Here is an 18004-nt window from a genome sequence, read left to right on the forward strand (position 1 = left end):
GATTGCTATTATGTGCTTTCTTTAGGAAAATCTGTCTTCATAGAGAAATCAGTTTTTGCCTGTCTCCGCTCATGCTAATAGCAGTAATAGCAGCAATGTAATATAAAAATATTTGATGCAGTCTATTTAAGTTTTTCTTTTTACTAATTTTTGTTTTTGTTATTCAACAGGTTTGATCTGTGGATGAAATGAATCATGATTTTCAAGCTCTTGCATTAGAATCTCGGGGAATGGGAGAGGTAAATATTTATTAATACTGAGAATGTGTACCTCACATTGATTATTTGAGCCATTGAGACTTATTCTTGAAAATCATAAGTATTCTTGAAAATAGTGGTTATGTCTTCCACATGTGGGTTTTTTAAAATCTTGGATTATACAGTTTTATAGTTGTGGTGATTTCAGTTTTTGTTTTTTTAACCCCTAGTGGTAATTTTTAGTGAGATTGTGTCTAGTTGATTTGATTGACTTGGTTTAGATCACGTTTTATATTTTGGTAATGAACAATAATTACTTTGCTCTGAAAAGAGCCTTTCTTTATCCTTGTCCTGCTGTTTTATATATGTATGCTGTTTGCTTTTGCCATACTTAATTGTTCACTATTCTCTCTTCTAAAAAAAAAAAAACTCTCCTTGTTCAGTGTTTGCTTAATAAACTTCTAATCCTCTACAAGACTGTACTGAGAAATGAGTCTTATCTATTGTCCCATTGCTATCTGTAGAATTACTTCCTCTTCTGACTTCTCATAGATCTTTGTACATATTTTTATTATATTACTTTGTTACAGTTTTTATATCAGTCTCTTACATAGATTGTTAGCTTTGAATGACTGACCATAGTGAGCATTCTGAATTTTTTAACAGATTTTATCAGTCCTGTTAAATATATGATTTTCTTTGGGGCATTCCATTTAACTGCACCATTACATAATTTAAGGCATAAAAAATGCTTAGTTTTCCATAAACCTAAAGAATATTTAGAAAACTTTAATTGCTTATAAAAACCCTTGTGGTCACATCTTTATTTTGTCGTGTTCTGTAGTACTAACATAGTTGGACTTTGCTAATAGAACATAACCATGAACAGACATAAGATGTGTAATAACTGCTTGCTCCTGGAGATTATTTTACTTTGGTAGATTAGAGACCTTCCTGAGACTCACTCCATCCAATGCTGTGCTCTTCAGATGCAGAAAAAGAGTCCAGTCACTCCTCTGGGCCACAAGAGGGCACCCTGCAGCTAGCTAACCCTTCCCTTCTTCAGAACAGCGTTTTCCAAAGAGTTTGTCATTTTCAGAGGACTGATTTAAGGGTGAGTTAAGGTGCTTAAGCATAAGTATTGCCAAAGTAAACTTGTTAGTCTAGTGCATAAGGTAAAATTATGGTCCCTAAGAAAGATTTGAAAGAGGGAATAATTTTTTAGTCAAACAACAACAAACTAGAGCTTCACTGCAGTACAGTGGCTACTTAGGCTTTATTTACGCTATGGGCGAATAAAAAGAAGCAGTTGAAAAGGGCTTTTTGTTTCCTTCCCTGCTACTTGTTTTCTTAGGTTATTCTGCTTTCTAAAGAAGACCAGTCTTAAAAGCAGGTTTGAACAGTGTTTCAGCCAAGTCTGTGACAAACTTGAACTTGTTTTCTTTTTTAAGATTTTATTTATTTGACAGACAGAGATCACAGGCAGAGAGGCAGGCAGGGGGTGGGGCAGGCTCCCCGCTGAGCAGAAAGCCCTTTGTGGGGCTCTATCCCAGGACTCTGGGATCATGCCCCGAGCAAAGGCAAAGGCTTTAACCCACTGAGCCACCCAGGCACCCCGCGAACTTGAAAGAGCAAGTGAAGTCACACCATTAACTTAATTCCCTTAGACCGACCCTCCCCTCCAAGCACTTTACTTCCTACATCTACATTGTATGTGTATTTACCGATTGGCTTATTTCCCCCCTCCCTTTCCAAATAGTTGATAAAGGTAAAGACATCTTTGCAGGTAAAAAAAAAAAGTTATGATCAGAAACAGTTGGAAGAGTTTCGTTAGTTATTTGGGGGTGGAGGAAGTATACTTGAGGTTTTTGGGGAAAAGAAGCTGGGTTGGAATAGTATGTTAATCTAAACTTAAAGCTAGGCTTTCTTAATGGAAATTTCAGATATGCCGAGTAAAAATGGCTAGGATAAAAGTGGCTAGGGTTAAGACTACCTGCTTTTTTGGGCAGATAGCAGTACATCAGTGCTTCTGTGAACTTCATTCAGTAGAAATGTATTTTTAAATAAGCTGTTATCACTAATTATTTTTTCTTAACAGTTTACCAGCTAATTCTGTTACCTCTAAGAGATAGCTAAGAAACTTCAGGTTTCTGCCTCTGGGTTCTCTCTCCCACAAGCCTTTCTATCTTTCCTCATCTCACAGGCAGCAGGGAACCTTCTGGGATTTCCTTCTTTGCCTGTCTCTCTCTCACCAGTCTTCTCCTCCTTTCCTGACAGGTGAGGTTTTTTTGTTTTTTTTTTTTATCCCAGAATTCATTCATTTTAATAAATTAAAAAATAGCCCTGAGTTTCTGGCTCTTCAGTTTTCTAAAATTGCTTGTTTATTTTTTTAATGTGACATCTTTTTTTAAAGCATTGCCCTATTCTTGACTTTTTCTTCAACAATAAAGTTTTCTTTATTATATCTTAAATTGTTTAGATCTTTAATGTAGGAAGCACTGCATTATGTATAGGACTGTTTTCAAATGTACTGGGTTTTATAGATTGAGATACCTTTGCTGGCCCATCATCAGAAGGGCAGTCTTTCTATTTGGTCATCCAGAAATGGGAACAGATCTGTATTCATCCATTCATAAACTCATTCTTTCCATATTTTTCATAGCATGTTCTTGTCAAAAAACACTGATTTGTATTACATCATATTGCTTAAAAAGAGCAAAGGTAATTCATAGGAGGTTGGACTCAGCTTCATTAGTATAGTATATTAAAACCACACTGCAGAGACACATATCTGTTATTTTATATGCACGCTTTATGTTCCTGTTTATTTTTTTTAAATAGGGGGAAAGAGGCCTCTACCTGAAATTTTTTAGGAAACCCAGAATTTAACTTTAAGTCACTGAGTTAATATGTTTTATTTGGGGAATATTCATAGCTTAGTATGATAAATAATGCTCCCTCTTTTCTTACGCAGTATGTGTGTATGTATGTATTTATTTATTTATTAAGGTTTTATTTATTTATTTGGCAGAGAGAGAGAAAGAGAAGTCACAAGGAGGCAGAGAGGCAGGCAGGGGGCGGGGAGGAGCAGGCTCCCTGCTGAGCAGAGTGTCTGATGTGGGGCTCCATGCCAGGACCCCAGGACCATGAACTGAGCTGAAGGCAGAGGCTTAACCCACTGAGCTACCCAGGCACCCCAGTACACAGTAATATTTAAAGAAAATTATGTGCCAAGATCCCAGGTGGTATGGTGAAGTGGAATACTGGATAGGGAAGTAAGGAGACTTCTGTTTTCCCTGATCTACCACTAGTGCTATGACCTCAAGTAAGACGGCTTCTTTGAAGACAGTAATAAGAATTACCTTTTGTATGAATTATATGTATCTCAAATGTTACAGCTCTGACCTGAGCTTTTAGGGATGACTGGAATGGAAACCAGCTACTTGAAGACCGATCATAGTTTTGTCTACATAAATCTTTATCTTAACTATTTTACCTTAAACTTTATCCACTATAATGAATACCCACATTATATAGGCTGAATAGCTTGATAATACCATTAAAGTTTATTATATCTAGTGGTATTCTACTGAGAATTTTCAGAAATGCTGATGATTTAGACTGATTGAAAAGAACCATCTTCTGTGGTAGTTACGTGTAAAGAGAATGAGCCGTGTAATTATACAGATTGATGGATTCACTTCCTGATGCTGCCACTTACTAGCCACATGTATAACGTTGGTTCTGTTTCCTCATGCAGAATGGGACTGTATTAGGCATCTGTTGTTTATTTCATGATCCACCTACAATACTCAGATGGACTTGAAAATATAATGAATAATGACAGTTCTTAAATCAGCCATTTAAATGTTGCTGGTTAGTATGTAACTTATATTTTACAGTATTAGAAGATTACTAATTTTTAGTAGTAAAGATATCTAATACTTATGTGTCTGCTGTGTGCTAGATACTATTCTAAGCAGTTTACATAAGCTATTTCATTCTAGCCTCAAGAAGCTCATGACAGTTGCTTTGTTATTATACTTAGAGATGAGGAAACTGAGACTCAGAATGGTTAATTAACTGGCCCAAGATGATGTATAGTAGTGATGGAATGGATGCCTTGACTATTTACAATAATGCTTCCTATTGGAAGTGATGACGTCTACTGTTTTCTGTTAAAGCATATTAGGAATGGAGAAGATTTGGTGAAGTTGTAAGATTTGAAAAAATGAAAAAGTATTGCTTTCTTTTATTAACAGAAGAGATTAAAGTCTGCAAGAGCACTCTTCTGGGGTTCTAAAGAATTACCTTGTGTTTTTTTTGTTGTCTACAGATTTAGTTATTAACATTTGTGCCCCTCTTTTCTGAATTTGCATTTATAGAGAGAGTCATCTTACATCCTGATTTGCCCAGACAGTCCGGATACATATCTGTTGTCATGGCATAATTATTATTATTACTGTTTTTTAAGTTTTATTTATATGACAGGAAGAGAGAGAGAGGGAATACAAGCAGGGGGAATGGGAGAGGGAGAAGCAGACTCCCCGCTGAGCAGGGAGCTTGATGTGGGGCTTGATCTCAGGTGCCCTTGTCATGGTATAATTATTAATAGCACCCCCTTCCTCAAAAGTGTCCCACTTTGGATTTTTATGAACACCTTAATTTAAAACACCATATTGCAGACATAAAGCCTTTCAAATTTTTTTGATTCTTAGGATTATGTTAATTTGGTTGGTTATGTGATTTTTTATGTAACAATTTGCATTTAAAAAATCAAGTGTACCTCTAAAATTCTAGAGGAATTTATTACATATTTTGAGGCAGCATGCTAGGTTTTGAGTGATTTCTTTGAAGATGGAGAGGGCAAGCCATAAATGCTTCTTGAAAGAAAGAACTAATAAAATGGTGGACAGTTGGGGGATGAATTTGTATGTTCACCCTGTCGTTTCTGACTTGGGAGGACAGAATTGCAAGTTGACAAATACTGAATTGACCTTGGTTTAAAGCTTCTGTGAATTATGGAACTAATACAAAGTGGTAGTGGATCATGTATTGTACAGATCTTTAAGATCTCTTAGCGCTTGTTTTCTGTAATATTCTTCCCCATTTCTACTGTAGTAAAAGAGTCTCCAGGGGCAAATCTCTATTGCTATTCCAACCAGCATATTGCCTAAAATCTTTTTTTTTTTTTTTAACTGTTCTATCCTGAATTATTGCCTTCCCCTATGTTTAGCTCATTTTCATTTTATTCTTGATCACAACTAGTAGTTTCTGAAAGTATTTGGAATCATGTCTAAACTGTCACAAAAAGTTGTTTCTAGAAAGCACAGGCCTCAGTCAGAAGAAGTGTTAATTTTATTAACTACCAAATTGTTTTCCTGTGCATGATAACTTACACATATTTGCAAAATGAAAAGATATTCTTAGTATAGTGCTTGGCAGAAAGTAGGCATATTGGATAAGTGCTTAACTTTTTTTTTTCCCTGGTTGTATAATTTTGTATTTTAAAGCAGGGATACACTCTACTAAAGCACTGCATGGCACTTTATCACAAAGGCTTTGGAATGGTCTCAGAGAGTTTCTATTATTTCTGCTACCTTAGAAGATTAGTTTTAAGTCTTAGAAGACTTCTGTGTCTATGATGACTGCTTCTATTAAGTCAAAATTTTATTCTCAATCCTTATTTGTTACTGTTACTTTAATATGAGTCTTTTCATGATGTATGAGATAAGTTTATTTTCTCAGGAACCATAATTTTAAGGATTAAGTTGGGTTTTACTATGAATGAATGTTCAGTTATTTATATCAAGTATAGTCTTTTAGTATTATATTAATCAGCTTTGCATTTTGTTTGACCTTTTATAGTGAGATTTAAAACAACAGCAACAAAAACCCCGAAGGAAGAGGTTGCAGATTATTGTTTAAAATGTCTGTGCTTTAAATACAAATCATTTGCAGCCCAGGATGTTCCTAATGTGGAAAAGTGATTCTTTTTAAAATAGCAGAAGTTGTTTTCCTTTAAGATCAAATCTATTTAGTTTAGCAAAAAATCTGTAGATTAGGAACATGCACAAATTGAACTTTCTCCCCTGCCTTCAAAGCTGCTTCTGTAGTACTACCATTTACCTTATTACCCAAATTTAAAATTTTATCAGTCTCCTCCCCATTTGTAATCAGATTCTATTGACTGCTACTAAATACAGATAACTCTCAAACCATTTTATTTTTCTAGTTCTTTCTGTTACTACCCTATTTCAGTTCTTACCATCTTGGCCCTGTCATAGTTCTGTTAAACTGATTTCCTTGTCTGTAGTCTAGAATATCCATTATTCTTATAGCTTACAACTTGAGTTGTTTTCTGAAATGTAATGTCACTCTTAACAACCTCTCTGGATTCCCTTTACTTCAAAGTAATGTGTACTTTCTTTAAGTCTCCTCAGGATCTGATCAAGAAAGCTTTACCAGCATCATCTTTGACATGCTCTCATCTGTTCATCCATCTCATACCTTCTTGTACACACAGTGCAATTTATTACGTTGGGCCTTTGTTCATGATATGCTTTATCTTCCTCGCCTTCCACTCACACTTTCACCACCCGCCACCCCCAGTTTTATTTCTCAGATCCAGTTCAGGTTTAATGGAGTTGGTTTTATTACATTTAGTATGTTTGTGAGCTCTCTGAAGATAAGGTTACCAAGACCCTAAGGAGGCAAACACAGGTAATTTAGTGTGATAAGTGTAGTGTAAAAAGTATACGGGTTTAATTATGAGCACTGAAAGACAGGGTACCTAATTAAGGGCTGAGAGGGAGGAGGTCTTAAGAATGCTTATTTAAAATGCCAAATGCATGTCTCAGAAAACCAGTCTCTTGTTTTCAAACAGACATATCCCAGTCCATCTTCTCTGAGTTTCAGGGAAGGTTGAGAGGAGAGGCTTGGATAAGTATCATTAGGAATTAGCCAGATGTACATTTTGAATAATCAGTAAATCATTGTATCAGCACAGTTTTAATGTGCTGTGTGTGTCATATATATGGTAGATAAAGCATGGGGCTTTTAGATTATTTCAGAAGTATTTGAGGTTCCTTTCTGTGTGTCTTCCATCATCCATAGGTTCCTGATTTGGAATTGATAGATTGCTAGCATTCCAGACCTAGGAAGAGTCATGAAGTTAACTTCCATTGAATAAGTGAAGATGAATTTTCTATCATGGAACCTGTGGCATAGGAGGTGATCCAAGGGCAGTCCTTGGAAGTAAAGGAGAGGTTTTCATCTTTTTATATAGATGTTTTTATTTATATTGAGTACAAAATTTAGTAAGTTTTTTGAAAAAATTTACAAAGAAAGTCACATGGTGGTAAAACCATTTTAATTATATAGACAAGTCAGGAGGGGACTTTGACTAGGGTTCAGGTTTTTAAATTACTAGAGCCAGTCCCCAAACATTAAGTTGGGATTATTGTCTTTTTAACAAAACAAAATAGAAAATAGTTCTCTCTGAATTTTCCTTAGTATTGAATACTAATTTCATATTGGTGGTAAGTTTGCTTTCACAAACCACGTAGAGTTAGAATAAATTTGCAATTAGAATGAAACTTAAATTAATATTTTTTCCCTCCCGAATAGCTTTTGCCTACCAAAAAGTTTTGGGAACCTGATGATTCAACAAAAGATGGACAAAAAGGCATATTTCTTGGGGATGATGAGTGGAGAGAGACTGCCTGGGGAACTTCTCGTAAGTTATTGCTGTTATGTGTGAGAATTACGACTTGACTTGAATTTTTTGAAACCCTGCCTATCCCGAGACAGTATTTAGAGCAAATTTGTGATGTCTTTGTTGAAAATTGTTTAAGTCATTATAATGTATATTTTTAATATAAATTAACCCTTATCTAATGGTCTGCTTGATAATTAGAAGCATTTGTCACAGTAAAATACTACTGGATGATAAACTAACCTTAAATTTTGAGTGTAAATTACCTGGGTGTTTCTTTATTCGCCCTCTGCCCTCCCCCCTTACCCTTGTGCTTTCTCTTTCTCTTTCAAAAATAAATAAAAAAATTTTTTTTAATTAATTTTTTTTAAGATTTTTTTTTTTTTTTTTTTTTAAATTTGTCAGAGAGAACAAGTAGGGAGAGCTGCAGCCAGAGAGAAAACAGGCTCCCCACTGAGCAAGGAGCCTGATGTGGGACTCAGTCTCAGGATCCTGAGATCATGACCTGGGCTGAAGGCATACACTTCACTGACTGAGCCACCCAGGTGTCCCAAATACAGTCTTTAAAATAAAATAACGTGTGCTTGAAAACTTGACTGGCAGAAATGTTTTGATTTTTATTTTGAAGGTTGAGTGCTTAATTACTTTATTTACTAGAACCAACTATTTTTTAAAGCATCTGAAGCAAAACATCTTGAGCACAACATGGTAATGAGAGATTATTTCTAAGATGAATGGTTGGGAAGTATTTTTGGTATGTTATATTTGGAGGACAAGCAATAAAACATTTAAGCAACATACTTACATCTTTTAGTGTCAAGTTTGTATTTTGAATTTCTTGTGCCACTTCCTTTTGTAACTTAACTTTTTTTAGTTGTAGGGATAAAATTTTAAAGATAAATATTAGTCTTTACCCAGAGATATGAGGAAGTTAGGAATGAATAAAAAATAAGTTATTTTGTTTATAGAACAAACATTTATTGAATGCCAAGTATGTACAGATATGAGTAAGATATTCCTTGTTCTAGAGGAATTGTTCTAAAGAAGAGTGTTTCCATGACTGCAAGAGACTTTATCATATAGTTAGTTTCTCTAGCTGAAGTTACCTTTTCACCCTCATGTTCATCTGTTTTTTTGCTCACTTTAACTCTTTACCCTTCATATCACTTCCTTTGGAATTCACTCTAACACTGGGAAGGATTAATGCCCCTTATTTCTGTTTCCATAGTATCCTGGATCATTTTTAATGATGCACTTTTACTCTTTTATGATTGCCTTATATTAAACCCGTGATCTCTTTGAGGGCAGGAACTGTCTTTTTCTTGGATTCCCCATACATAGTACAATGCCCAGCATACAACAGACTATAAACCAACATTTGAAGTATATTAATGAATGGGTGAATGATTGAATGAAATATAATAATGACTAATCCCTTGTGGATAAAGGTACTACAATGGAAATGTTTTAATATGCCTTAAAAAAGTAGTAGTCACTTAAAAACATAGGGTTAATGAAATGATGACTGAGTACCACTATGATAGTTCAGCCTCTTAAGGACTAGACTTAATATTGAGTATTAGATGTGATAACAAATGAACCAGAGTTAGCTTACTGGTGCCTTAAAAAATTTTTTTTTGGTAAGTCTATTTGAATGTTGCCTCAAATGTTTTATATTTGTATTCCATTTGTTCTCTAATCTTAAACATTGTTTTTTTTCTTCTTGTTATAAAAATGTAGAAAAGGGAGGCAAAGTGGGGGGCTTAGGAGGGTAGAGAAGGGAAAAAATGAAACAAGATGGGATTAGGAGGGAGACAAACCATAAGAGACTTTGTTTTTATTAAAAGATTTTTATTTATTTATTTGAGAGAGAGAAAGAAATCACAAGTAGGCAGAGAGGCTGCCGAGCAGAAAGCCTGATGCCGGCTGTGATCCCAAGACCCTGGGATCATGACCTGAGCCGAAGGCCAATGCTTAACCAACTGAGCCACCCAGGTGGCCCTCCATAAGAGACTCTTAATCTCACAAAACAAACTGAGGGTTGGTGGGGGTAGGTAGGGAGAGGGTAGTTGGGTTATGGACATTGGGGAAGGTATGTGTTATGGTGAGTGCTGGGAAGTGTATAAGCCTGACAATTCACAGACTTGTACCCCTGGGGCTAATAATGCATTATATGTTAAATTTTTAAAAAAGCGTACAAAATGTATAGAAAGGTATTCATACCAGAGGAATAATTTTTTTGTTAAAAATGAAAACCTTTAAGCTGGGAGGGACTTTTATTTATTTATTTATTTTAAAAGATTTTATTTATTTGAGAGAGAGCAAGCTGGGGGAGCTGCAGGCAAAGGGAAAGGAGAAGAAGGCTTCCTGTCAAGCAGGGAGCCCAATGTGGTGCTTGATCCCAGGGCTCTGGGATCATGACTTGAGCTGAAGACCCGATGCTTAACCAACTGAGCCACCCAGGAGCCCCTAGAAGGGACTTCTAAAAATAATGTTTAGGTGACAGTTTTTACACCAAGAATAGAAATTCTCTGATATTGACTGATTTTTTTCCAAACTTGTTTGTGTTTATAGTTGTACAGCCATGTGTTCTGAATCCATCCAGTATATATAACTATGAGCTTGAGGTGTGCCCCTGCCAGTTTAGGAGTTACTTTTATTCTTCTAGGTTTCACTTCTAAAGATTTTTGGTTTGAATTATAATGAATCATTAAGAAAGCTTTAACATTGGGGCGCCTGGGTGGCTCAGTGGGTTAAGCCATTGCCTTCGGCTCAGGTCATGATCTCAGGGTCCTGGGATCGAGTCCTGCATCGGGCTCTCTGCTCGGCAGGGAGCCTGCTTCCCTCTCTCTCTCTCTCTCTCTGCCTGCCTCTCCATCTACTTGTGATTTCTCTCTCTCAAATAAATAAATAAAATCTTTAAAAAAAAAAAAAAAAAGAAAGCTTTAACATTTAACAAGATGCTATTGGCAGCTGAGCCTTCAGGTTAACGTTTCTGTCTCCATTGACCTTTCTGGTTTGACAGTTCTTAATCAGCTTTTTACTTTTTTTTTTTTTTTTTTTAAACCAAATGACTTGCTTTCTGTGTTGCCAAGAAGTGTGCCCAGGCCAGCGAGTCTCAGCAGTATGAAAGCTTTTTTTCAGGATCATAATAACATTCAAAATAAAACAGGATGCTGATTTTTTTACCTTAATATGTTAATTTATGTAGATACATTTTGATTAATTTAAAAGTACAAATGTATAATTGTGTTCTTCCTTCCAAACAGACCATTCAATGTCCCAGCCTATTATGGTACAGAGAAGATCTGGACAGGGTTTTCATGGAAACAGTGAAGTAAATGCAATACTGTCTCCGCGATCAGAAAGTGGAGGCCTTGGTGTGAGCATGGTAGAATATGTATTAAGTTCTTCTCCTGCTGATAAATTGGATTCTCGATTTAGGAAGGGGACTTTTGTAAGTATTTTGAATAAAGAAATATTTAATAATTAATCTGGTTGTTTGGTTATCTTTAAGTCCATTTATTTTTTTTTTTTTTGGCTCTTCCCAGAGCAAAGGAAATCTTGGTGCTGTTGGAGCTCTGGTTTTCTTCTCTTGGCCACTTCTTGAAATACATGAAATAGAGAACCAATGGGAATATAATCTTTTAGCCATGTTACAAATATCAACCATATTAGTTAAAAAACATAATTTGCAAGATTACAGTTGTTTATTCATGGTAGTGCTTCATGTGGAAGTAACTAAACAAAATCATATGCCTTAAGTAGAATTTTAATCTTGTCTGTGGTGTTACTGCTTTTCCAGCACCGCTATAGTTAAGGTTGCCTTAGCCCTTCTGTTATAAATCACTGTTTTGTGCGCAGTTTTTTGGCCTTTGATAAATTAGTTGATTACAACATTAAAATAAGATTCAATGCTTTTATTGTTTACATGCACTATAGTGTAGTTTTAGGTCACCTTATGGTGCCTTTTTTTGTGTTCTATTAAATATTCAGAATCAAACAGATTCTTTTTCCTCAGGGCACTAGAGATGCTGAAACAGATGGACCTGAGAAAGGAGATCAAAAAGGCAAGGCTTCTCCATTTGAGGAGGACCAAAACAGAGATCTTAAACAAGGAGATGATGATGATTCTAAAATAAATGGCAGAGGTTTGCCAAATGGAATGGATGCCGATTGCAAAGATTTTAAGTAAGACTTTAACTTTCTCAAGAAGAAAAGCATATCTTCAGGGATGGTACTAGTAGTTGATGTGATTGATTTAGATATTTTCCAATTTTGGTTTATTTTATTTCCCTTTGTATCTTGTGTTAATTTAGTAGATTTATTTTTTTCATAAGGAGTATTAGTTGATTATGCACCATTAAAAAAAAAAATTCCTCAAAATAGTCTCAAACCGTGCATTTCTTTAAAGGAGTAATGTTAGAAGTTGCTGTTATCTTTCTGCTAATATGATAGTCTAAATTTTAACTTTTTCCTCCCTGCTAAAATTTAGTGAATTTTAGGCTTAATCTGTTTTTTCTTGGCAGACTCCTTTGGGGTTGCTCTTGAGCGGCTTTCTGTGGAGTTTCCTCTTCCTTCTATCCCTGTATTGTATCCCCCACCCAATCTAACTCCTAATCTCAGAAATGAGGAAATATTATTTCAGGAGCTGTGACCTTCCTTATTAGTGTTCCATTATTAGAATTTATGGTAATACTTAATATTCCTGAATTTAGGAGGTAAGGAACATATTCGAGACTTTAAAAAGTTAGCTTTGCGCTTAGAATTCTTTAAGTTGTAACGTTTCAGTTGTTTCTTTATGGCAGTTAAATAAGTCTTTTCTTCTAGCTTTGATCTCAGATTAGGCAGTATACATTTACCTAGATAATAGGGAGTTGTTTTCTTCATACTGAATTCCTACATTTTACACTTCAATAGTCAGATGCTTTGGGGCTTATACCTGAAAAATGAGCTGTTTCATTGAGATCCTGTGAACCATGGAATCTCAGTTAACTGAGTATAACCATATATGTGGATGGTATGCTTTTAAATTTATTGCCTTTAATTATCAAAAGCAGAGTAACAATGCTGCTTAAAACAGTGCCATTTGTGTCTGTTGTAAGTGCAAAAAAGCATCCAAAACCAGTAAACCTCTTTGATAAGAAATACATTTTAATGTTTTTCAATTTGTTTTAGAACCTTACCCTGATTTTACTTTTCTGCAATTACCTAATCTTAAGTTTTAGTCAAGGGCATATATTTAAAACTGAGTTTATGAGCCCTTCACAGTATGCATTTATAATTGAAGTGTTAATACACCATTAACTATAGCAAGAAAATAGCACCACTTAGTAGCGCAATGCCTTTTTTCTGTTATATCCTCTATTTATTGCTATATTAGAGTTGTTTGTTTGAAAGGCTATGCTTCTCCATAATACGAACTTTACTACATTTATTAGCATTCCAATTTTACTCCACTAAGTTTGGGGTATGCATTTAAAGTTGTTTGTGAAATATTCTAGATGTAGTATTGTGCTTGATAGGGTAAAAATGTTTTGGGCTAATAGCTGTGGCCATATGGTCACTATGCTAACATATCACTAATCTGTACATTAATTGATACAGCATCAGTATATAATCACTGGAGTGTAGAACTGAAAGGAAGTGAAGAACTATAGCAAGCTTTATTTTAAAATTAAAGAAGAACCTTTTAGGTTTTTTTTCCCTTCCCATATATATATTTTGAAAGAAAAACCTTCAAATATTCACATGAAAAATTAGGTATGGTTAAAATGGGAAAGGAATTAGAAATTTCTTCTAAATATTGCAAGGATAGTGGTTGATTTTTAAATAAAATGTAAGTTCACCTAAATACCTGGAAACCAATTCTTAAAATTAAGTAATTTCGTTAAGTAATGACTTTGTAAAATGTTCCTTGCATGTTAGGAAATTTATCTCGATGTGAAGCTTCTGAACATGGGGGAAGAGTTACATAAGTGTTAACAACTGGCCCTGAAAGCCAGGTGAAATAGTTACTGTTCCTTACTTAATGTACTTAATGTTTGCATATACTGTGAGCTCATGTTCTCAGAACAAACTTACTTCTTGTGACGGAAAAGATCTTGCCTAAAATATTTCTGCAGAAGAAAATACACTGTAAATGAGGATAGATTATGTCTAGGCATAAAGTAAAAATAAGCTTTAGACCATGAAAGATGTTGATAAAAAGGGAAAAGCTGATGCTCAATAAATTTTTTGAGAAAATTAAAAAGGCTTGTTAGTAGGGGAAATTGCTGTTTTAATATGAAGTATACTCTTTTCTATTGTTATACATACTTAATTCTTGGTAAATATGTTATAAATTTCTATTTCTGGTGTTTTTTTTTTTGTTTTTGTGGTGGTTTTTTGTTTGTTTGTTTGTTTGTTTTGTAAAGATTTTATTAACCTAGTTGATAGAGAACAGGAACACAAGCTGGGGGAGTGGGAGGGGAGAAGCAGGCTCCCCACTGAGCATGGAGCTCAACTCGGGGCCCTATCCCAGGACCCCGGGATCATGACCTGAGCCAAAGGCAGATGTCTAACGACTGAGCCCCCAGGCACCCCTCTTCCTGATTATTTAAACTGTAACATTTTTGTGGATAAAGATGGTTTTTGGAAAGTTGTCATAGAGGCTTTTCACACTTCCTTTTTTTGCCCTTACTTGAAACAATAAGCACAAGAAGGTTATGTCTCTAGTCTCATTTAAGAAACTAAGGCCTGGAAGATGAAATGATATGCTCAAAATCCTATTTAAAGACAGACTGGAGTCAGCCTTCATCTTAGTTCATGTCCTTTTGCATTGTATCTCATTTTACACTCTAAAGTCATGAAAGCCATCCTTTATGGCCAGTTTTGTTTTTTTTCTGAACCATTATTAAGCAGGATATCGTGGCATAATTTTATGCTGGTGGAGAAGACCGGAAGTGTGGTAGATGGGTTTTGGTTTTGCGTCTTCCCATATTTGTCACTTGATAGTCTGCTACTCAAACTTACCATTCATTTTGTCTGATTTGAAAAAAGTTTCAGGTAGTCTAAGCCTAAATTGTGATATTGGCCAATTTTCTTAAGTGTAAAATTGAGTTACATCTTTATGCTATTCAAATTAGGGAGAGTGATCGTTAGTAGTGTGAACAAAGCAAAACCATGTCTGTTCTTAAGAGGAAGTTAAATTAGAAAAAAATGCTGAAATGGATTGATTACGTTAGTGACCTGGTGTGCCTGATTTGCCCTCTGTATTTTACCACCATTTGGTTTTCATGATTTTCTTACTTTTCCATTCCAACTGTGACTGACTGACTACTTTTACTCATAAAGCCTTTCTGTTTTCTTTATATAGTCGTACTCCTGGAAGTCGTCAAGCCTCTCCAACTGAAGTAGTTGAGCGCCTGGGCCCCAGTACTAATCCCCCAGAAGGATTGGGGCCTCTTCCTAATCCTACAGCTAATAAACCACTTGTTGAAGAATTTTCAAATCCTGAAACTCAGAATCTGGATGCCATGGAACAAGTTGGTCTGGATTCCTTACAGTTTGACTATCCTGGTAATCAGGTACCCATGGACTCTTCAGGAGCTACTGTAGGCCTTTTTGACTACAATTCCCAGCAGCAGGTAAAGTGTGACCCTCCTTTAAAGAAGCTCCTCTTAACTGTGTGTTGGCGTAGCCTGAACTGTGTGTTGGTATAGCCTGAAGTGCATTGACCTGAATAACAGGGGTATTCTTAAATACTTGGTGTTTTAGAAATAAAATGTTTTTATGGTTGAGAAAGTGATTGAGATCAGTGTTAAAATACACTATTCACAGCTTTCTAAATAGAAATGAAATGCTTTGAGACTAATCTTGGTATTAAATATTTTCTCTAATAGCTCTTTCAGAGGACTAATGCGTTAACGGTTCAGCAGTTAACTGCAGCTCAGCAGCAGCAGTATGCGTTAGCTGCAGCGCAGCAGCCGCATATAGGTGAGTCCAACCACTTTGATGAGACTGTTAGAAAGTCTTGTGTTAGTGTTAATTAGAACGCTTCAGTTTTCTTTTATTGAATGGTGTTATGTCGTGATGTTTCAAAACATCTCATTGAGATCAAAGAGTAATTAATTACATGGCAAAAATAAAGATTAACTAAGAAAGAACCATTTCTGATTATTGTATCCTTGATGAAATGAAAATCTGTATAACTTGATGAAAGCTGTCAGCACACAAGTTTTTTTCTCAGTGTGAAGTTGAGTCAGACACTTGAAAGTTCAAATGTAGGTCTATTATCAATCAATATTTATTTTTTTAAGATTTATTTATTTATTTGACAGAGACACAGCGAGAGAGGAACACAAGCAGGGGGAGTGGGAGAGGGAGAAGCAGGCTTCCCACTGAGAAGGGAGCCCAATGCGGGGCTTGATTCCAGGACCCTGGGATCAGGACCCCAGCCTAAGGCAGACTCCTAACACCTGAGCCACCCAGGCGCCCCCAAAATGTTTATTTTAAAGAATTACATTCCCAGGAAATTTCCTTAAAATGTTTTCTTCATTAAGTTATTTGGGTCTTTGGCCATTAGCTTTCAATGTGAATTACTGTAATTATGCATTTGTTACTGCTAAAGCATTGGTACATGTTGTCCATGTTGGGGTTTTATGTTTGTGTTTTTACTTTTTTTTTTTTTTTTTTGAAATAATTATAGATTCACATGGAGTTGGCAAGGAGAGTACAGAGAGGTTCCCCACCAGCTTTCCCTATATGGCTACATCTTACATAATTATAGTATAGTACCAAAACCAGGAATATGACATTGGTAAATGTATATATATATGTAGTGTTATTTTATCACGTGTAGATTTACATACCTGTTTTTATGCCTGATTTTAGCTTATCTTAATTTATTTTCTTATTGGAGAAGGTGTGACTGTATTCCACATAATCTATGGAAGCAGGCTGGGGGCAAGGTGGGGGGAGGTGATAGAAACTAAGTTGATTCTCTTATCTTTGTATTGTTCTTTGTCAATCCAAGAAGGTCTCCTAGGTCCCTGTTTTATTTTTGGTTTTAATCAAAGGTGACCACACGTTTCTAGATGGTTTCTTTCTTTTCTTTTCTTTTCTTTTTCTTTTTCTTTTTAAGATTTTATTTATTTATTTGACAGATAGAGATCACAAGTAGGCAGAGAGGCAGGCAGAGAGAGAGGAGGAAGCGGGTTCTCTGGCTAAGCAGAGAGCCAAGTGCAGGGCTCTAATCCAGGACCCTGGGATCATGACCAGAGCTGAAGGCAGAGGCTTTAACCCACTGAGCCACCTAGGCACCCCTTCTGGATGGTTTCTAATAGCAGCATACATTCTTTGCCCCCAGCTTCCTTTATTCCTATACTTAAGTCCTCCTCATTAGAAATGTAGTGATTCAGGCGGCATCTGGGTGGTTCAGTCGCTTAAGCATCTGACTCTTGATTTAGGCTCAGGTCATGCTCTCAAGGTGATGAGATTGAGCCCCTTAGAGGGCTCAGCACTGAGTCAGTTTAGGGTTCTCTCACCCTGCTTGTGCGTGCATGTGTCGGTGCTCTCTCTCTCTTTGAAATAAGTAAAAAAAATTTAAGAAAAAAGAGTAGTGGGGCACCTGGGTGGCTCAGTGGTTTAAAGCCTCTACCTTCGGCTCAGGTCATGGTCTCAAGGTCCTGGGATCCAGCCCTGCATTGTGGGGCGCTCTGTTCAGCAAGGAGTCTGCTTCCACCTCTCTCTCTGCCTCTCTGTCTACTTGTGATCTCTATCTCTGTCAAATAAATTTAAAAAATCTTTTAAAAAAAAAAGAGTAGTGATTCCTGTTTTCTATACAGATGGTATAACCCTTTTTTATTTCTTGAGGCTTTATGGTATGTTTTAATGTGACAGGCTAGTATACCCATTGCTCTGCCTTTTTGAAGTTTTACATTTTCTTTTGTTAATTGCCTTATATGCATTTTAGTAATTTGCTTATTTATTTACTTCCAGAGATTGGGTTTAAATTTTAAATTAACTTCTAGAAAATCTACTTTGTTATTACATTAAGTAATAAACCAGGACATGGTGTATCTTTACTTTTGTTAAATCTGCTTTTGTG

General features: G+C 35.8%; 1 protein-coding gene across 7 annotated transcripts in view; it reads left to right on the forward strand.

The window, feature by feature from the left end:
- Window positions 1–18004, forward strand: part of PUM2 (pumilio RNA binding family member 2) — a 104316-nt gene that overhangs the window by 26180 nt on the left and 60132 nt on the right. For 5 of the 7 annotated variants that reach the window (XM_013052949.2, XM_004745871.3, XM_004745872.3 and 2 more), the window contains exons 2-7: window positions 171–239; window positions 7827–7935; window positions 11184–11371; window positions 11936–12105; window positions 15272–15542; window positions 15798–15891. In XM_013052949.2, coding sequence (XP_012908403.1) covers window positions 189–239; window positions 7827–7935; window positions 11184–11371; window positions 11936–12105; window positions 15272–15542; window positions 15798–15891 — 883 coding nt within the window. In that variant the 5' untranslated portion in view covers window positions 171–188. Of the gene's footprint in view, window positions 1–170; window positions 240–1187; window positions 1312–7826; window positions 7936–11183; window positions 11372–11935; window positions 12106–15271; window positions 15543–15797; window positions 15892–18004 lie in introns of those variants that run through there. The other 2 variants (XM_004745868.3, XM_045073819.1) reach the window with 2 other exon arrangements.

The sequence above is a fragment of the Mustela putorius genome, unplaced genomic scaffold (assembly GCF_011764305.1).
Source record: "Mustela putorius furo isolate JIRA1106 unplaced genomic scaffold, ASM1176430v1.1 tig00537284_pilon_pilon_pilon, whole genome shotgun sequence".
NCBI lineage: Eukaryota > Metazoa > Chordata > Mammalia > Carnivora > Mustelidae > Mustela > Mustela putorius.